General features: G+C 41.9%; 1 protein-coding gene across 2 annotated transcripts; it reads left to right on the top strand.

Moving 5' to 3' along the window:
- Nucleotides 1–3,942: 3,942 nt before the first annotated feature.
- Nucleotides 3,943–14,273, top strand: PRKAB1 (protein kinase AMP-activated non-catalytic subunit beta 1). Of its 2 annotated transcripts, none has more exons than XM_063454604.1 (7): nucleotides 3,943–4,178; nucleotides 8,714–8,880; nucleotides 9,716–9,809; nucleotides 11,267–11,381; nucleotides 11,997–12,130; nucleotides 12,300–12,368; nucleotides 12,459–14,273. In XM_063454604.1, the coding sequence occupies exons 1-7, from the start codon at nucleotides 4,044–4,046 to the stop codon at nucleotides 12,534–12,536; spliced, it is 792 nt and encodes a 263-aa protein (XP_063310674.1). In that variant the 5' UTR covers nucleotides 3,943–4,043; the 3' UTR covers nucleotides 12,537–14,273. The 2 variants fall into 2 exon arrangements, with proteins under 2 accessions (XP_063310674.1, XP_063310673.1); XM_063454603.1 differs by having other exon boundaries at nucleotides 3,944–4,187.
- Nucleotides 14,274–20,769: the final 6,496 nt, after the last annotated feature.

Here is a 20,769-nt window from a genome sequence, read left to right as displayed (position 1 = left end):
CGGACTCAGGGGGCATGTCCAAAATGGGCTTAACCGTAGTCCTAGTGGACAAACAAGTCCTGGCCACCATGAGGCGACATTGCTCCTCGTGGCATATCCGGATCCATCTTGGCGAGTCGTTTATGGCCTGCCTCCAACAATCAATGTATGGAAACTGTCCGTAAAGTTCAGGCCTACCTGATACAGCCACGTGTACACGCTGTACCAGATTTGGATCCAAACTGCCACGTGGCGGCCATGCCGCGACCAAAGTAGGCCACTCCCTAGTGCACAAAGTGACCAAACGTACAGAAGACATTTTAACCCCAAAATCACATTTTGTAAATCCCTTTTTAAAATTCTTCACCATACAATCTAAGGGATCCAAAATCGTCGACTCCGACGCGCCCATACTTATCAATGGAGCGTCGTTGACAACGAATACTATACACACGCTCTATTCAACAGTCACACCCGTTCCTTTGGCAACAGCACCACGTGGTACAGTTACCAAGTGAAACGTACACAATAACACAATGAACACTCAGGGAATTCCCGTGCACACACAGCTGTTACACCAGTCACTAAGTAATCGATATTATGCCCTTTGGCGAAACTATACAGTCACCCATGCTATAATTCTCTATATATGAATTACCCGTCTATAACACACCCCAGTAACATCGTCTTTTACAAATAGTAGTTACAGTACGGTTAGCATAGGTCAAAGTACAATTTAAGGTCACAATACAATTATTAGTGGTTATGGTGTTAGACATGCATTAGACGACAATGATTAGTACTTATATACAATGTCAGTAAATATACAGGGTTATGGTACCGTGCACTATAATACAGCAAAACACTATTAACACTCTCGCTAGACGGCTGAGCTCGCGCTATCTAACAAGATATACACTTTACTAACAATCTTTAACACATATACAATCCCATCTAAACTATTGGCCAGTACCTTGATGGACTACCTAAAACTATCTACATCCGTTTTGGTTAGCCACACTGCCCAAGCACCACATCTAGCGAACTAGAGGGCGGAATTTACAACAGAACCCTTTTAGTCTTTCTACTCTATCAATAGTCTAGTGGGTTCCAAATTTACACGCCTTCCCACTTAGCCAAGATAGGTTGAGAGCTAGCGGACCGAATTTACACAGACGCCGCTTAGTCTCCCGGTCCCTCCGACCTAGCGAACAAATTGTACACCCTAGAACGCTAGTCTAGACAAGACAGGGCTATTTACACAGAACCCCGCCTGACTCCAAACCAAATCAAACGGTCTTACTAAAGAGCGTTCGATTGAGCGGTGCGCCTTCGCTCCTTCCCTCTGACAGAGGGGGCAGATTCCATACACAGATTTAACCCCTTATGGGCCTACCACACAATCGGTATACCCCTAGTGGGTCCGCCGTCTAAAACAGCGGTCGTCTTACCTCCTCGTTCCTGAACCTGAGTTCACACTCATCGACGGGGACACCCCAGCACTTACTAGGTAGAGGCCGATGATCTCCTGGACAACAGACCAGTGGCGCCGAGACGAAGGGAGGTCCACGCAGAAGTTCAGGGGTGCAGCCGTAGAGAACGTGGGCAAAGATAGACCGTCTCACGCCTCTGCTTCTCAGCTACCGTTGAACGATGAGCTTCCCGGCCAATGCACCAAATGATACCGGAGAAACTGACGGAAGCCAAGCACAGAGAGATGGACACAGGTTTCTTCAGGAAGGAAGAGATTCTTTATTCGGATCACCGATCGGGACTCAGAGGGACTAATGTCACCAAAATACAGCAAGTTCTGAGCCCCGGACAATAGTGCAGGCTCCTTATATAGGCATATAACTCCTCCCATATTAAGCTCCACCCGCACATTCTCTTGACCAATCAATACAAATAAGAATTAACTTCCTGCTTGACCGCATGGCTTGTCCAGCACAATGGAGGAGGGGAATACTACATCCTGTATTCTCGCACATGCTCCGTACACTACTGATCGTATCTTGCCACGTGCAACTAACTGATCGATACGTCAGTATATGCACGTACACATGCCACGTGGTAATCTCGGCCTACTAAATTTATTTTTACCGAGATTCCACCACACTACCATTCAGTGCCTCCACCCTCTGCATGCAGACACTGAACTTTCTAAATGACAAAACCGTGTCTGACGCCTACCCTATGCCCAGGATAGACAAATTCTTAGATAAAATGGCCAGGGGCCAGAACTTCACTACAATAGATCTCTGTAAGGGGTACTCGCAAATTCCACTAGCCGAGGATGCAATACCGAAGTCGGTGTTTGTTACCCTGTTTGGCTTGTACCAGTTTTGGGTGATGCCATTCGGGATGAAAAACGCCCCGGCAACTTTCCAGCGGATGATAGATCGGCTATTGGACAGGTTACAGGATTATACAGGCTATTGGACGATATTGCTATCTACAGCAACACCTGGCCAGAGCACCTGATGTAATTATGTGTATGTTTTACTTTAGTTTCCTCTCATGTCCAGTTGGGAATGCCCCTGGAATATGTATTAGGAAACCCCTTGCATGGGAAGTTGCATATAAGGCCGTGTGTGGCTCCCATTAAACAGTTGACTCCCAGAACTATGTGTCAGACAGTTACTCGGGGATTGGGATTATTCTGCTGAACAACGCTTTCTTTCATGCTTTACAGCACACCAGTAGAGATATTGGCTTTATCATTACAGCTCCGCTACATGTATGATTGGCCATTTAGTAAGTGTACTAAATAGTTGATTTTTTTAACTCCTCTGGAGTGTTCCTGTGATTGTACAATTGCTAAAGTGCTGAGATATTTGGTTTAGGAGAACATTATTTATCAGTTGTGGTTTGGATACCATGTTAATGTGATTTGAATAATTTTACAATCTGCTAGCATATTTCAAACAAACAACAGATTTTTTTCATCAACTGCCACCAGGGACAAATGTCATTGTATGTGTTTTATGAGCTGTAACGTTTAATGTCTCTGCTGTTTGCTCCAATGTGTTTGCAACAGACAATATTTAAGGAAAGCACAGGCTTTAAACAGGATGTAAGAATCTGCTGGGACTTGATTCAGCATAATGCCTGCTTGATTTCTTTGTTTGTTGATTCACAGACTTAGCTGCCCCTTCCAGTGATACAGACCCTCGAGGATAATCGCTTTTTCATACTGAAAAATGAATGACATTAGATTCAATATTGTTGCAGAGAGAAAATAATGAGCTAACAGTGGACACATGCTAAATACCAACTACTGAACTGCAAGGCTGCATGAAACTTTATTTATAATTGGATGTCCCTGGCCCTATTGTACCAGTATTGCACTAGGGCAGTGTTTCCCAACCCAGTCCTCAAGGCAAACCTACCAGTCCAGGATTTAAGGATTACCCAGTTTTGTCTAAGGTGTTTTTTTTCTTTTTTTCTAAAAACACCTTAGACAAAACTGGGTAATCCTTAAATCCTGGACTGGTGGGTGTGCCTTGAGGACTGGGTTGGGAAGCACTGCACTAGGGAACTTTGCCGTCTGTTAGAATTGGTCCAAGCACAAGTAATGAGGCGCGTGTCAAGTCAGGAATGCAATTGAATTCATTTCTGGCAATGTCATATGTCTCAACAAGACAGTTGAAGTGCACCATTGTCAGACACTGATTCCTTCCCTTGTGGCCAAATGTTTATACAATGTTGGGGTAAAGCTATATCTATTTTATGTAATTTACTTTAGTTGAGGATGTTTTCCTTCACACCCTGTGGAGATTCTGCACAAAATTTACATTAGACAGTCTAAAACTCTAGTTTCACGCTGGCTAATAACAACTGATTTAGAATGTTAAAAATTCTAACCCTACCCAAATAGAATGTTTAGCTTCCTTCCTATCCCTCTTGTAAAAGCAGTAACATGGTATCTACTATCAGTTGTATAGAGGCTTGGAACGCATTTGCGTTCCAATGGCCGGAAGTAAGCACCGGAAGGACAGTCGGCAGGCGTATAAACAAAAGTGACCCTGGAGTTATAGTGTAGGGGCTTCTTCGATATCAAAACCATGGGGAATACAAGCAGCGAGCGGGCCGGCCTCAACAAAGGACGCAGGGACAGCACAGGGGGTTCGGGGAAAGGAGATGACCGGACTAAAATCCTAATAGACAGCCCGGAGGATGCTGTAATGTTCCCGGCTCAGGCGAGCAAGGTAAGCCGAGACCTGCAATGAGGAGGTAAGGGAAGCCGAGCCCTGCAAGTGGGGGAAGTGGGGCAAGGGAAGCTTAACCCTGCAAGTGGGGAGCAAGGGAAGCCGAGCCCTGCAATGAGGTGTGCCCCTTGTCATGTATCAGTGTTTGTGACATTACCAACTCAGGGAGTAAAGTTCAATTTGTGACTTCTTGCTCTTACTGGTATGGTGGGATCTCCATACATAGGCAGCAGCATAAATAACTAAAAACGGAATTCGGGTTATTTGGCCTGGACCTGGTATGTTCCCAGAACCACAACTTATTCAAATGCCATTGTATTTATTTATTTATTTATTATTGCCATTTATATAGCGCCAACAGATTCCGTAGCGCTTTACAATATTATGAGAGGGGGATTTAACTATAAATAGGACAGTTACAAATAAACTTACAGGAACAATAGGTTGAAGAGGACCCTGCTCAAACGAGCTTACATTCTATAGGAGGTGGGGTGTAAAACACATTAGGACAGGAATTTACAATCAAATAAGGTGGGCTGCCCTTTCGGAGAGGGCAAGAGACAGGTATGTGAGGTAAGGGTTAGTCTTGGAGGCCATAAGCTTTCCTAAAGAGATGGGTTTTAAGGCACTTCTTAAAAGATGTAAGACTAGGGGAGAGTCTGATGGCGGTAGGCAGGCTATTCCATAGGAAGGGAGCCGCCCGTGAGAAGTCCTGCAAGCGCGAGTTGGCCGTACGAGTGCGGACAACGGACAGGAGGTGGTCACGGGCAGAACGGAGAGACCGAGAAGGGACATACCTATGGATCTGTGAGGAGATATAAGAGGGGCTAGAGTTGTTCAGTGCTTTATAGGTGTGAGTTAGTACCTTGAATTGACTCCTATAGCATACAGGAAGCCAATGTAAGGACTGGCAGAGGGGTGAGGTGTGAGAGAAACGACTAGAGAGGAAAATCAATCTAGCAGCAGCATTCATTACGGACTGTAAGGGTGCAGTACGGCTATTGGGGAGACCAATCAGGAGAGGGTTACAATAATCCATGCGGGAAATTACTAGAGCATGGACAAGCTCCTTGGTAGTATCTGGTGCAAGAAAGGGGCGGATGCGGGCAACATCCTACTCTGACTTTAATATTTCACTTTATTGTATGTCTTTATGTCTGCATGTTCTCTAAGACATGGGTTTTCAGTGCCACTGCTAGACAATAAATTCAAGGGGGGGGGGCATTCAAAACTAATGCTAAAATCACCAAGCTATGACTAGCTGAGTTGTAGTATTTCTATTTCTCCACATCTAGACTAGCTGAGTTGTAGTATTTCTATTTCTCCACATCTACATTTTTCAATCTCGCCATTGAATACTTGGGTCTTTTAAAGGAGCAGTCTAGGTTCCAAAATAACTTACTCTTAAAAAAGTTGTTGGGATGCCAGAAGGTCCTGGGTGCCTAGATAATTTAAGGACTTAAACCATTTATGCGCAATTTTAATCCCTATAGTTATGGTGTCTGACTGCTCCTTCCCATACCTTCCAGCAATGTTCGAGGCTTCAATGAAAGAACCTTGCGGAAGCCAAGGACTGGGCGCCACTGATGGGCTTAGAGCATCAGATGTTGTCACTAGCTTTGGAATTACAAAGCTGTATAAGGAAGAATTTTTTTTTTATAAATCCAACAAGAGCTGGTCTGTGGGCTACTGAGAGCCCCTGTTCCATATTACACCATTAAAATGGTTTTAATATCGAATGGAGAGATGAACCCTTGGGAATCCAGACACTATATTCACTTCATTGAGACCAAGTTGTTAGGTGCATTAGTTTTTGAATGGTCCATCATTAAAGGGACACCATAGTCACCAGAACAACTACAGCTTAATGAAGTTGTTCTGGTGAGTATTAATTATTGCCTTCATAGAAAAAGCAGTGTTTACATTGCTCCCTAGGGACACCTCCATGTGGCCACTCCTCAGATGGCTACTAGAGGTGCTTCCTAGGGCTGGCAGCACTGCTGTTCAGAGTTTCATTTTTATATAGTGCCCATGGATTCTGTAGCACTTCACAATATTATGAGAGGGGGGTTAACTATAAATGGGAAAATTACAAGAAAACGTACAGGAACGATAGGTTGAAGAGGAACCTGCTCAAACGAGCTTAGTCTATAGGAGGTGGGGTATTAAACACATAGGACAGGAAATGGCAATCAAATAAGGTGGGAGTGAAGCAGAGCTGGAGGAGAGAGTACAGCACTGCCCTATAGGAGAGAGCAAGAGACAGGTATGTGAGGTAGAGGTTACTCTGGGAGGCCATAAGCTTTCCTAAATATATGGGTTTTAATGCACCTCTTAAATTATTAAAGACATGGGGAAAGTCTGATGGCCGTAGGCAGGCTATTCCATACGAAGGGAGCTGCCTGCGAGAAGTCCTGCAAGCGTGAATTGGCCGTACGGGTGCGGACAGTAGAAGGTCACAGGCAGAGTGGAGAGACCAAGAAGGGGTATACCTATGGACCTGTGAAGAGATATTGGAGGGGCTAGAATTGTTCAGTGCTTTATAGGTATGAGCACTTTGAATTGACTCCTATAGGATACAGGAAGCTAATGTAAGGACTGACAGAGGGGTGACGTGTGAGAGGCCTGACTAGAGAGTAAAATTAGTCTGGCGGCAGCATTCACTACAGACTGTAGCATGGCAATACGGCTTTTGGGAAGACCATTTAGAAGAGGGTTACAGTAATCCATGCAGGAAATTATTAGAGCATGGACAAGCTCCTTGGTAGCATCTTGCGTAAGAAAGGGGCTGATGCAGGCTATGTTTTTAAGATGGAATCTACAGGATTTGGCAACATACTGGATGTGAGGCCAGAATCAAGTGTGACGCCAGGACAGCACGCTTGCAATGATGGACTGATGTGGGTACCACTAACTTGAAGGGAGAGCGAAAGAGGAGGATCAGTATTAGGAGGAGGAAAGGAGCTCAGTGTTAGAGAGATTGAGTTTCAGAAAGCACAAGGACATCCAAATGAGGTAATAAGTTTGCCAAGAGAGGCAGTTGTTTGTGTTCCTTTTAAGAAAATTCTAAATGGTACCAAAACTGTTCATTTTGAAAAAAGATTTGTGTAGGAAGTAAGGCTTTTGTGGTTCAAGAGGTGTGCAATGATTACAATTATAGGTGCTCCTTAAATGAACACTATAGTGTCAGGAATACAAACGCCTGTATTCCTGACACTATAGTTTTAAACATACTATTTAGCTCCCTGTCCCCCACACCTTGCTTTGAAAAGGTGATTTTTACTTGTTTTCTCCCACATGGCACCAGCCTCGCTGTGGCTTGCTCTGCCTCTCTGGCTGAGATCATCATTCTTGATTATCTCAGCCAATCCAATGACTTCCCCTAGGAAACATTGGAAGGCTATTGTGTATGTGTGGCAAAATGCAGGGAGTGCGCCAACCAGCATCTCCTCATAAGGCTGCATTGAATCCATGCATCTCTGAGGTGCTGAACGTTCCCCATAAAGATGCATGATTCAATGCATTTAAGTTGCTCAGTCACCTTTTGGGGGATTTGCACATTTTCCCTGAGAGTGACATCACTATTTTGTCTCTGTATATCTCTTGACTGGGTTGGAATTTCAGTGAAATTCCAACACAGTCCTAATGAGTATTCATAAAGATTTTATCTTTATGAAATACAATTTTTTTTTTTTTAGGAGGAAATGACAGTGCCACTTTAAGCTGTATTGGTTCTTTTGTGATTATAGTGTCCCTTTAAGTTTGTTTAGAATTATTTTGCTCTGCTCTCTTACATACTGGTTAGTGATGCTGGGGCCTGAGAGACGTCCTATCCCAGCTCGTAGCGTCACTGTAGGGCACATGAGAGAGCAGGAAGATTACAGGTCCCTTGCTACCTGCTTCCATTCCGCACAGGTGGCCAGTGCTGACAAACACCACACGCCAGGACAAAATTCCTAATCACAGTGACCTGGAGCCTGGATATGTCAAGCCCTGGTTTTGGAAGTCTGTGCAAGTCACATGCAGGCAGGTGTGAATAGGTCTGCATAAACACATTGATTTAACTCCTAAGTGGCAGAGAATTGAGCAGTAAGACTGCAGAGGCATGTTCTGTACACCGACACTGCTTTATTAAGCTAAAATTGTTTTGGTGACTGTAGTGTTTTTTTAAACCTTCCCTGCAAGTGAGGAAATTGAGAAATTTACAATGTAAAGTGCACATGTACTATTGGTACCATGACATTAAATATGATCTATACATTGTGCTAGCAGAGTGGCAAGCAGACCATATAGATCGAGCGAAAAAAAAGAACTATTTCAAATTAGATCCCTTCCCCACTAGCCAATCCTTTCTTCAGTGTCCACCTTTATGCTGAAGAATTAACTGACCGAGCAAGCGAACTCTCCTTGTATAATGGTATATAAGGAAGGCAAAATAGGTGGTGTATATCTGTAGACTACAGACCATTTTATATTTGCAACTCATTTATAATTTTGTTCATGCAGATTTTTTTTTTCTTTCTCAGGCTCCCCTAGAGAAGGAAGAGTTTCTAGCCTGGCAACAAGATTTAGAAGTAAATGACAAGACACCCTCTCAGGCACGTCCTACAGTTTTTCGCTGGACTGGTGGAGGGAAGGACATTTATTTAGCTGGGTCATTTAATAACTGGAGCAAGATTCCGCTCACCAAAAGGTAAATGGTCACTGAAACACAGTTCAAAGAAGTATAGGCTTTTGTTATAATAATTTAAGGTAAGGACATTACTTTGTTACTGGACACTGTACTTTGTAAGTTCTACAGAATGTCTCAGTCAGCAGGCACCCGATAATGGTCCGGCACCTTCAATCTGATGCGAGTAACATTTTTTTAACTGGCATTTCAGAATAATACATAGTATAGTACAGAATAGTTCAAAAACCTGGCAAGTGGACTATAGTTCTGGTATTTTTTTGGAGGGAGGGATTTAGTGTAAAGATAAAGAATGATCTGTGTCTGGGGAGCAAGTTTAATAACATCGCATCCTAAACTGAGAAACTGATCGAAGTCAACAATTAGTCTGGTACTCTCTGCAAGCATACTGTGTCATGAACACTGGCTAGGACAAACACAGAGATTGACTTCAAATACAAAAAAAACAAGTCCTGCGCTCAAACTCCCACTACTCTTGGGGGTCCAGCAATGACCATATTACACATCAGCCCCAATTGGTAAAAACCAAAGAAAAGAAAAAAAGTGTTGCCTGCGCTCTTCCCAAATCCTTATGCCTATTTAAACTAATGGAAGTTATTTAGTTTTTTTGTTTTTCCTCTCATTTGGTTTTTACAGACATTGACTTGACTATTACTCTACAATGACACCCGCACCCATTTTGGATCTAATATTTATTTACCACAACTTTTTAGTTCAGCTAAGAATATTGTTAGTTTCATGAATGAATAATAATCTCTTAATATTTCAGAGTATTGTGTATTCTTCCCTTTTTTTTTTCTATACAAACTAGTTTACTACGTTTTGTTCTGTGTTTCAGCCATAACAACTTTGTTGCAATATTAGACCTTCCAGAAGGTGAACATCAGTACAAATTTCTTGTAGATGGTCAGTGGACTCACGATCCTGCTGAGGTAACTTGTATATTATTTTACACAATAAATCACAATGTAACACGCCTGTCATTACAGTATTTTACAGAACCTTACCAGGGCACATTGTCACTGGCTCTGCTGCCCCAGACTACTCCGTTTCACTGTTTGATTGCAGTGAGAAAATTGCAGCTTAATGGTTTATTTTATTTCCTATTTTTTTTCTTAAAACCCATATTTTTCCTAGGAAAATCTCTCACATTTTACATTATGTGAAGTCAACTAAGTCCTCAGTAGTTTTAACCTTGTTCAGGGGTAGGCAACCTTTTAGCAGTACTGTGCCAAAATAAGATTGTGATGTCCTATTTTTTTTTTTTTTTTTTACATCGAGGTGTGCATATTGCCATATTCTGCTTGTGTTATTTATACTGCATTTGCTTTGCATCGTGCATATATGGTTGAGCAGGGCCCTCTTCAACTTATCATTTCTGTACGTTTTCTTGTAATTGTCCTATTTATAGTTAAATCCCCTCTCTAATAATATTGTAAAGCGCTATGGAATCTTTTGGTGCTATATAAATGGCAATAATATATGAGCTACTATATTGTTCACAAGTAGTTTGTGGTGTTGTGTATGATGCCTATGTATGGGGGCCGCTTGTGGAATTGTGTGGGGCTGTTGGGTATATTGCATGTGGGGTTGTGCGTGTGTGGATTGTGTAATATGTTTGTGTGTGGGCTGTTCGTATTGTTTGTATAAGGGGAGGGTTATTCTGCATTTCTATGTATATCTAGCAGTATGTGTAGGGACCAGGCTGGCCAGTTACAGCTCAAGGACAGGAGCTGCAACAGCAGCTGCGGGCTACTCTACTCCAGTGTGGATTCCCATTCACAAGTGCTGGAATTAAGTGATTTGAGATCACTTCCTCTACGTGCTGTAATGCATCAATTGAGGATTGTCCTTTTCGTATTAACAGATATCTGAAGTTTCAATGGGACTCCTGATAGGCCAGACCCTGTGTGGCTCTGGCAGCCTTGAGTGCCGTGCATGACACGCATGCCATAGGTTGCCTACCCCTGTCCTAGTTTATTCATTTTTCTTCAAATCTATTTTGCAGTGCTTTGAAACATAATTAAAGCAGCACTACAGCATGTATTCTTAACGCCAACGTTTTTACCCTACCTATGTTAGTGTCACTGCAGGTCCCTGAATCTGACGGTGAACTTTCTTACCCCAAGTTTGTAACTCTATAAATTGATCAATTGAATGACAAACAGCTGTATTTCATGAATAACACACTGGTAGTTTTCTACAACTCCGATGGTGAAGGATGCAACTATCCCAGCTTGAATCACCCACTGGCTGTCAAGGAAATAAATATGAACAGGCTTATTCATAAGGATTCCTTTATTAAATTCTATGTCTGTCTAAGATGATAAATTTTGAGTTGAAATATAATTTTTCAGTCGGTAAACTTAATTTTTGTTTCTATAACCAGCCTGTAGCGACCAGCCAACTTGGCACAGTAAATAATGTAATTCAAGTGAAGAAAACAGACTTTGAAGTTTTTGATGCCTTAATGGTGGATTCTTTGAAGGGCTCTGATTTGTCAGGTAAGCTTATAACTGTCAACAGAACTAAAACCAGAATTTATTGTGTGTGTTTACATGCAATTAGAGTAGTGTGTATTTAGTAATACTTTTTTTTTTTCTTTCTTTATTATTTCCTACCATTCTAAAGTGCTTTTATCAAAATGAATGCTTTTATCAAAATGAATGCTTTTATCAAAATGAATGCTTTTATCAAAATGAATGCTTTTATTTTATATCTGTAAGGACTAATTGTGAATATTTGTGTACCTGATTATTGCATCTTTGGGATTAGACTACCTTTTCTAACCTGCTGATTTGGTTATTTAGCAAATCACATTGGTATTTTTCTGTACTAGATCAGATCCAACATGTGTGTTTTGTTATCATGGCATCAAAATAGTTCAACTGTAACATGTTAATTGTAAATATCTGGTATTCATTCCTTAGTTTTGTGGCTGTCAGGGTTATGCACTAAAGTGATAATTGTCAGAAATTCTAAGTAAATTTAAACTATAATACCAAAATAGAAGAAAAAAATGTTCATGTCAACTATGACTCTAGTTCAGCTATTTTGGTCTAAAATTAACATTGGGGAATACCTGGTGTGTATTTAAATCCTTTTATTTCTTGTTTTAGAGTTATCCAGTTCACCACCTGGCCCATATCAACAAGATCCTTATAATTGTAAACTAGAAGAACGCTTTAAAAATCCACCCATCCTCCCTCCCCATTTACTACAAGTTATTCTTAATAAAGACACAGGCATTTCGGTAAGTAAACGTATATGCTTTTTAACCAATGATTGCAGTTTGGATTTCATTTGTAGTTTGCTTTGCCTATTGGCTATTTTACTTGAGTAAAACGTACTGCTATTTGGTGATGACACAATTTGCTGTATCTGATCCTATCTGTTCCTACATTGTCCTTTTTACATTGCAGTGTGATCCAGCCTTGCTCCCAGAACCTAACCATGTCATGCTGAACCATCTTTATGCACTCTCAATTAAGGTACACCAAATATCTTGTGACTCTTTTTATTATTCATTTTTTTATGTGTGGGTATTTTTTTTTTTTTTAATTCTTATTCTCTTATTGTAGGATGGCGTAATGGTGCTAAGTGCAACACACCGTTATAAGAAGAAATATGTTACCACATTGCTGTACAAACCAATATAATGTCTTTTTAAGGGACACTTGGCTGTTAATTTACACAATTTTTTTTTCCTTTTCACTTTTTTACATATTAAAATCATATCCTATTTAACAATATATTTATACCTGGCAGTTATATTAGTTTGCTTAATTTTGTAAAGTTGCACCTAAACCTATGAATGTGTTGGTGAGTTATTCATCAATACATTTATGGTGTCTTGTGCTCACTGCACTGGATTTTATTTCTTTTTGGGGGTTACCAATCATCCACTTTTGTCAAGCAATTAGTGCATCATGCAGGGTAAGGAAGTGTCCAAGATTTTCGATTTTGTCTTATTAATGTAAACACTGAGCATGTATGGAGATAACTGGTATGATGTAGTTTCAAGGGTCCGTAATAATTCTATTGCATAACACAAAGCACATGCTTGAGCAAGAGAGAATGAGTTGGATCTTTCTTTGTAAATCTCCAATATGTGTTCAAAAAGTGATGTTTCATTACTACAAGTACCAAAAAAATAATCAGAAGTCTAAAATCCACCTACCTCTGCTGACTATACTGAGTCTGGTGCTGCCTTTTTGAAATATGTAATATTTGTTCATACCCCCACCCACCCATCTATTGCCGCCTGTGATTCTGCTTGTTTCTGTGTATGGTTCAGGTTTAAGGCAAAATAGGCCACACAAACAGCAATAGGACCATGTTTTAGAACTGAAAACTCTCCTGAGCTAATTTAGTAAATGTATACAGTGGCAAACACAACCTTTAAGTGTCCAAAAACAAAGTAATAAAATGTAACAAGGTGCTATAAAACCTCCCTTAGGCACAGAGTCCATCCTGAAGATTTCCTAAGATCTTCAAATGTAAATGCAAAGCATATAGAAGTGATTACTTTTATTGCCAAATTAAAGCCTTCAGAAATGCTAAATATATCAAACAGTGTCTCTAGATATCATCCAGCCTCTGTTATAATGGACCATAGATGTTAAAAGAGAAAATGCAAAATAAAGTGTAAGATATTTTATTCTCTTGCATATAGGTTTAAAACGGCAGATGTAGCGGTAAAAGTATGTGCTAATCTAGTCCTATGCATTCATCCCTCTTCAGGTAGAGTAATTGCTTTTACACAAGACTAACTGTCCAAACAATTAGGTAACCACCCATATGATTTGTAAATCATGATAACTGTATGTTACTATTGGCAAATGTCTTTTTTGGAAGGATGTTATTAAAATTTATATTGCACTAAATGCATATAGAAAGGAGAGATCTTGAGCAAATACTTGCTGTATTTAAAATCTGTTCTGTCTTATGTGGCACTTCCTAAGTGCTGGAGGGCTGTACAGTATTTTGAATTGTAAAGGGTTCCACTGCCAATTAGTACTCTAATGGTTAAATGGTGCACAAGCGACACAATGTCTAGTGCCAGTCTTTTGTCTATACACTCTGCAGCTAGTATGTAGTTATTACTTGGTTTTGGCACAATTTTTGACACTAGTTATCTCTGCAATCTCTATTTTTGGATAATAACTTGTGTTAGCAATGTCCTGTTCTACAGATTTTGTCCTTTTTTGATAAGGAGATCATATCAGCTGGAACACAACCAACTTAAACAGTACAAATGTACTTATTATCTGCAAAGCAGAATTGACTTCCATCTCAGGGACATCTTTGACTCGTCCCTCCCCTCTCATTATGGATTTATCATATCCAAAGTTCTGTTTTGTGTTTTTTTGTTTTTGTTTTTTGGGGAAGGCGGGGGTTTACAGAATATTTGCAAAAGTGTGCTATATAACGTGTAATATAAATGAACCAGTATTTGCCTGTATTGTTAAAGGCAGTTATATAAAACAAATCTATAAATATAGTACATGGATTTATGTTCTGATTATATTAATGCATACTCTCATTATTCACAGGATCATACATATGCAATTATTGTGTGGGCATATTATTATGCAATCATGATTGTAAAAATATGTACAGTGTTTGGGTGACAGATTGCAAAGGTCCATACGTGATCAATATTAATGGAACACTTCAAGCACCATAACCACTACTGACCTCTGGTGTTTATGGTACCAGGAGTGCACTTGCACCCTCCCAGACTTAGTTTCTATTAAGATTCTTTTCTTTCAGGAAGTGTTCCAGAGTATTGGAGGAAGGCAGATGTGGTTCCTATATTCAAAAAGGGTTTAAAATCCTTGCCTGGAAATTATAGACCTGTGAGCTTAACTTCTGTGGCTGGAAAAGTGTTTGAAAGGTTATTAAGGGATAATATACAAGAATTCCTTGAGAACCGCATGGTTATCAGCAAAAATCAGCATGGTTTTATGATACATAGGTCCTGTCAAACTAACTTGATTGCATTATATGAAGAAGTAAGTAGAAGTATAGATCAGGGTGTTGCAGTGGATGTGATGTGATGTATTTGGATTTTGCCAAGGCATTTGATACAGTTCCACACAATACATTAGTGTTCAAACTCAAAGAAATGGGTCTAGATGGAAATTCTTGTTCTTGAGTACAACATTGGCTTAAGAATAGAGTACAAAGAGTTGTCATTAATGGTAAATGTTCATGCTTCTATTTAACATGCTTATAAATGATCTTGGGGAGAAAAAAAAGCATTGAAAGTCATGTTTTCATTGTTGACAGATGACACAAAACTCTGTACAGTAATACCACATGAGCAAGATATTACTTTGCTACAGAGGGATTTGGATGGACTGGGCACTCTCAAATGGCAGATGAAATTTAATGTGGAAAAATGCAAAGTTATGCACGTCGGCTTAAAGAATGCTCAAGCAACGTATATCCTTAATGGAAGCGAATTGGGATAACAACACATGAAACTGACTTTGTAATTGTTATAGACCACGACATGAAACAATGTGCAATGTCAATCAGCAGTGGCTAAGGTGTGAAAAAGGGCATGCATTCTCGGGATGAGAATATCATTTTGCCTCTTTATAAATCACTGGTTAGACCACATCTTCAATATGCTGTGCAATTTTGGGTACCTGTTCTAAAGAAGGATATTATTGCACTAGAAAAAGGGCAGAGGCGGGCTACAAAATTAATAAAGGGAATAAAACATATCAGCAATAAGAAAGGTTACATTTAAGCCTCTTTAGTTTAGAAAAATTTCACTTCAGAGGGGATATGATAACATTATACAAATATATCCGGGGCCAATACAAACCATTCCGTGGAAATCTATTCACAAACCAGACTTTATGTAGGACATAAGGGCATGCGTTTAGACTGGATGAAAGAAGATTTCGTCTAAGGCAAAGTTTTTTTTTAGTTTTTTTTTACTGTAAGAATAATAAGGATGTGGAATTCTCTGCCTGAAGAAGTGTTTTTTATCAGAGTCCATACAGATGTTCAAACAGCAACTAGATGCATACTTACAAAAACAGAATATTCAAGGATATAATCTTTTAATGTAGGGTAATAGCTTCTTGATCCAATGATTAATCTGACTGCCATTCTGGGGTCAAGAAGGATTTTTTTTCCTAGTTTGATGCAAAATTGGAAGTGCTTCAAACTGTGAGGGGCTTTTTTGCATTCTTTTGGCTCAACAGCAAAAAACAAATGTGAGGAAGGGTGAACTTGGTAGATACAAGTCTCTTTTCAGCTATGTAACTAGTCAAGCCACTTAAGAATGGTTTGACAACTTACCTGGACACCCCAGAAGCTCTCGTCATATCCTCTCACCCTGAGTGTCATGCGGCCCAATACAAGTTACTCTATTTTCCTGTCAGCTTAGCGGCCTTTCTAGGTTTTTAGTTTGTTTTTTGTAGGAAAATCTACAAGAATCTGGGATCCCAGGTAAATTCTCAAACCATTCTTAAACGGTTTGACTGCTTATACTGGGAAATAACCAAGGCACTGCTTGCACCATAACTACTACAGGCTTGAAAGGGATTACAAAATTAAAAAATCTTTTACTCAATAAAAACCAATTAATATAAATGTATGGTAAGATGAGCAAGAGTACATTCTCCATTTCACTTTTTATCATAAGCATTACTGACCTATGCAGGTCAACGACTATGCTATAAAACCATTGCTGGCAATTTTCTGTAAACACAATGTGTAGACTGAATGTATAATACTTATCTTTCATATTCGTTGTGGATAGTTAATTGAGTGTTAGTTATGCTTAAAGGGGCAATCTATGCACCATAACTCATCGCCCATTGTAGTCATTATATTGTCTGACACAATTTAAAGGAAAACTCCAGAGCCAGGGAAACAAAATCTGTTTTCCTGGCACTGCAGGTTCCCTCTCCCTCCCAACCCCCTATCCCCGGTTGCTGAAGGGGTGAAAACCCCTTCAGTCACTTACCTGAGGCAGCGACTATGTCCCTTGTCGCTGCTACCTCCTTCGCGCCGCTCCTCCTACTGACTCCATCGGCTGGTGGGCGAGACTGATCCCGTCCACCGGCCGGGGGGACCTAATGTGCATGTGCGGCAATGCCTCGCATGCGCATTAGCGCTCCCCATAGGAAAGCATTGAAAGTGCATTTCAATGCTTTCCTATGGGGAAATGAGCGACGCTGGAGGTCCTCACAGCGTGAGGACTTCCAGCGACGCTCTAGCAAAGAAAATCTTTGCTATAAATCAGGAAGTGCCCTCTAGTGGCTGTCTAGTAGACAGCCACTAGAGGTGGAGTTAACCCTGCAAGATAATTATTGCAGTTTATAAAAAACTGCAATAATTACACTTGCAGGCAGGCCCGGACTGGCCATCGGTGGCCAGGGGCCGAGGCAGGCAGGGAGATCACAGGATCTCCCCTGCCGGTCTTTGCAGGGCCGGCACAATCCGAACGCCGGCCCTGCAGTAGTCCATGGCGGGCCGGTGGGGAGATCAAAGATCTCCCTCACCGGCCCACATGCAGGATATTGCGGCCGCCGGCGGGAAGAGAGGGAGGGATCCAGCCTGCCAGTAGAGGAACCCAGCGGAGCTCTAACTTGCAGCTCCGCCGGGTTCCTCTCGCGAGATTCGGAGCGCTCCGGGTCTCACGAGAGTGAACTCTAGCCCCACAGGCTAGAGTTCACTCACCACTAGACCACCAGGGATGGATGGCGGCAGGATCCCCCCTCCCAGGCATAAGGTAAGCAGGGGGGAAATAATCATACAGGTCACAGCAGCCTCACTTACTCAGATACCCTGCACCCCTAACACTCAGCACCCTCACTCACACAAACACACACACTGCACCCCTAACACTCACAGCACACACACACTGCACCCCTAACACTCACAGCACACACACACACACACACTGCACCCCTAACACTCACAGCACACACACACACACACTGCACCCCTAACACTCACAGCACACACTGCATCCCTCACTCACACAAACACACACACTGCACCCCTAACACTCACAGCACACACACTGCACCCCTAACACTCACAGCACACACACTGCACCCCTAACACTCACAGCACACACACACACACACTGCACCCCTAACACTCACAGCACACACTGCATCCCTAACACTCCCAGCACCCTCACTCACAGCACACACACACACTGCACCCCTAACACTCACAGCACACACACTGCACCCCTAACACTGTAAAGAAAAAAGTCCCTTGGAGCAGCCGATAATGACAAAAGGACTAATTATTACTAGACTTTTTCATCAGCCCTCTTCACATTATGTAACTCATATAATGATCTTCCAACCACACATGATCTGTACAGTTTATAAAGGCACCATAACCACTACAGTGCAATGTATAATGCTTGCTTGTGTCTGGCGCCAGCAGTCATTTTGGAGTTGCTGCCATGATTTTATCACAGCCACACCGCTGACTAAAAGTTTTCTACGGGTTGTGCTATTTATTTATTTTTTCTGTTTTTTATTTTTTAATTCTTTATCGATTTTAATTGATCTGCTTTGTGGGACTATAAGCTAACCCGTATGGTGCCACAGGCATTGTATACTGTGTGCCCATGTAAACAGCCCTGCTGGAGAAAATACAGAGTGGGCATTGCGTTTATACGGAATATCCCTCGTTACGCCCACGTTTATGCGAACCTCGAGCATCATGGGGCTGCAACCTTGTTTTAGGCAGGACAGTACTGATTTCAGGGTCCTGTCCTGATCTAATTCCCTGGTGGCCCAAATTTGCGTTTTTTAAGTGGTCCCTGTAGGTTAGAGGCCAGCTGGGATGTTTTTTAAGTGGTCCCTGTAGGTTAGAGGCCAGCTGGCACTAGCCCTGCATGCTTAATGCCGGGAGGGCACTGCACCCCTGACACTCACAGCACCCCTAACACTCACAGCACACACACTGCACCCCTAACACTCACAGCACACACACACTGCACCTCTAACACTCACAGCACACACACTGCACCCCTAACACAGCACACACACACTCACAGCACACACACACTGCACCCCTAACACAGCGCGCACACACACATTGCACCCCTGACACTCACAGCACACACACACTGCACCCCTGACACTCACAGCACACACACACTGCACCCCTAGCACACACACTGCACCCCTAACACTCACAGCACACACACTGCACCCCTAACACTCACAGCACACACACACACTGCACCCCTGACACTCACAGCACACACACACACTGCACCCGTAACACTCACAGCACACACACACTGCACCCCTAACACTCACAGCACACACACCCTACACCCCTGACACTCACAGCACCCTCACTCACACACACTGCACCCCTGACACTCACAGCTTCCTCACATGCACACACTGCACCCTCACACACAGCTTCCTCACATGCACATAGCACCCTGATGCAAACACAGCACCCGCTCCACCCATCACACACAGCACCCTTACCCACATAGCACCCTCACGCAAACACAGCACCCATCACTCACACACACACACACTACACCCCACACCCCTCACACACACACTACACCCCTCAAACACACTGCACTCCTCTCACACACAGACTACACAATATGCTTTTCCTAGCATTTTTGTCTCCTGGTATCCCAACTATGGAGACACCAGAGACAAATTTCAAGCAAATACAGTGCAAGCATGTTATTAAATTTGCTTGCGCTGTGCAGAACAAATACAGGGTCTTTTTCTCATGCCAGAGCTCTTAAGCAGAGCTCTGCGCATGGTCTACCCTGGAAGAGCATTGAACCAACATGCTCACTTTATGATGGGGCGTGCTTGTCATTGGTGATGACAAAACACACCCTATCTGGCCCAGCCCCCTTTTTAGTGGGCCACTGTAATTAAAAAATGCCCGGGCCGAATTTTCTTCCCAGTCCGGCCCTGCTTGTCCGGCCCTGGTCTGGGTGCCTGGAGTGTCCCTTTAAGCTTTGCAAGTGTTTTTGATTAAAAACTGGGACTCTCATGTCTGGCACCTCGAGCCTGCCCCTCTATGGCAAAATTGATGTTTAAATTACACTTCTACATGATCACGCTTTGATACATCTTAAATAAAGGGGAACAAGATCATGGGGTACACTTTCAGCCTAGTATTGTCACAGCTCAAAGCACACTATCCATTGCATTTAGCCATAGCGGTTAAGGTGTTTTATCTGTCTTTTTAATTTGTTCTCATTTTAGAACTATACCTAGCTGGCACAATTTGAATATTTGTCTTTTAAAGAATTGTGCAGACTTGCATATGTTATAGAAATGCCCTAGTAAAAATCTGTTGGTAACTTTCCTTCAAGCGCCACCAGAAGGCCAGATCTAACTGTATATGCAAGTAACTCATAAAAAATAAAAATCACAAAAAAATCCACTAATTAGTCACTGTTGATAGCTGGTCTCGAGGACAGGTTTCAAGAATACGGAATTAGAGACCCTAAGTATAGTCATAAATTGGTAAATGTCTTGCTGCCATGACCTTTCCTAATTTGTCCTCATTCGAGTAACCCACTGTTAAATACAGTGTGTGTGTGTGTGTGTGTGTGTGTGTGTATTTTTTAGAGTCCATCTTTTAACCCATTGCACCAGTTAACTGGTGAACGTGCATGACTTAAAGGGACACTATGGTCACCAGAGCCACTACAGAGAATAGAGTGTAAATGCTTTCTAGCAAGACTTGTAGTGGCAGTCATTTTGGCGGCCACTAGAGGTGCTACTGTGTGAAGCATGTACATTCAGTTTCTCCACTCACTGCATGGAAACGCTGAACGTTCCCCATAGAGATGGTTGATTTAATGCATACCTATGAGGAATTATAGCTTTATATAAATGT

The sequence above is a fragment of the Pelobates fuscus genome, chromosome 5 (genome assembly GCF_036172605.1).
Source record: "Pelobates fuscus isolate aPelFus1 chromosome 5, aPelFus1.pri, whole genome shotgun sequence".
NCBI lineage: Eukaryota > Metazoa > Chordata > Amphibia > Anura > Pelobatidae > Pelobates > Pelobates fuscus.
The sequence above is the reverse complement of the archived record's forward strand: the minus strand, read 5'-3'. Positions and strand labels throughout refer to the sequence as shown.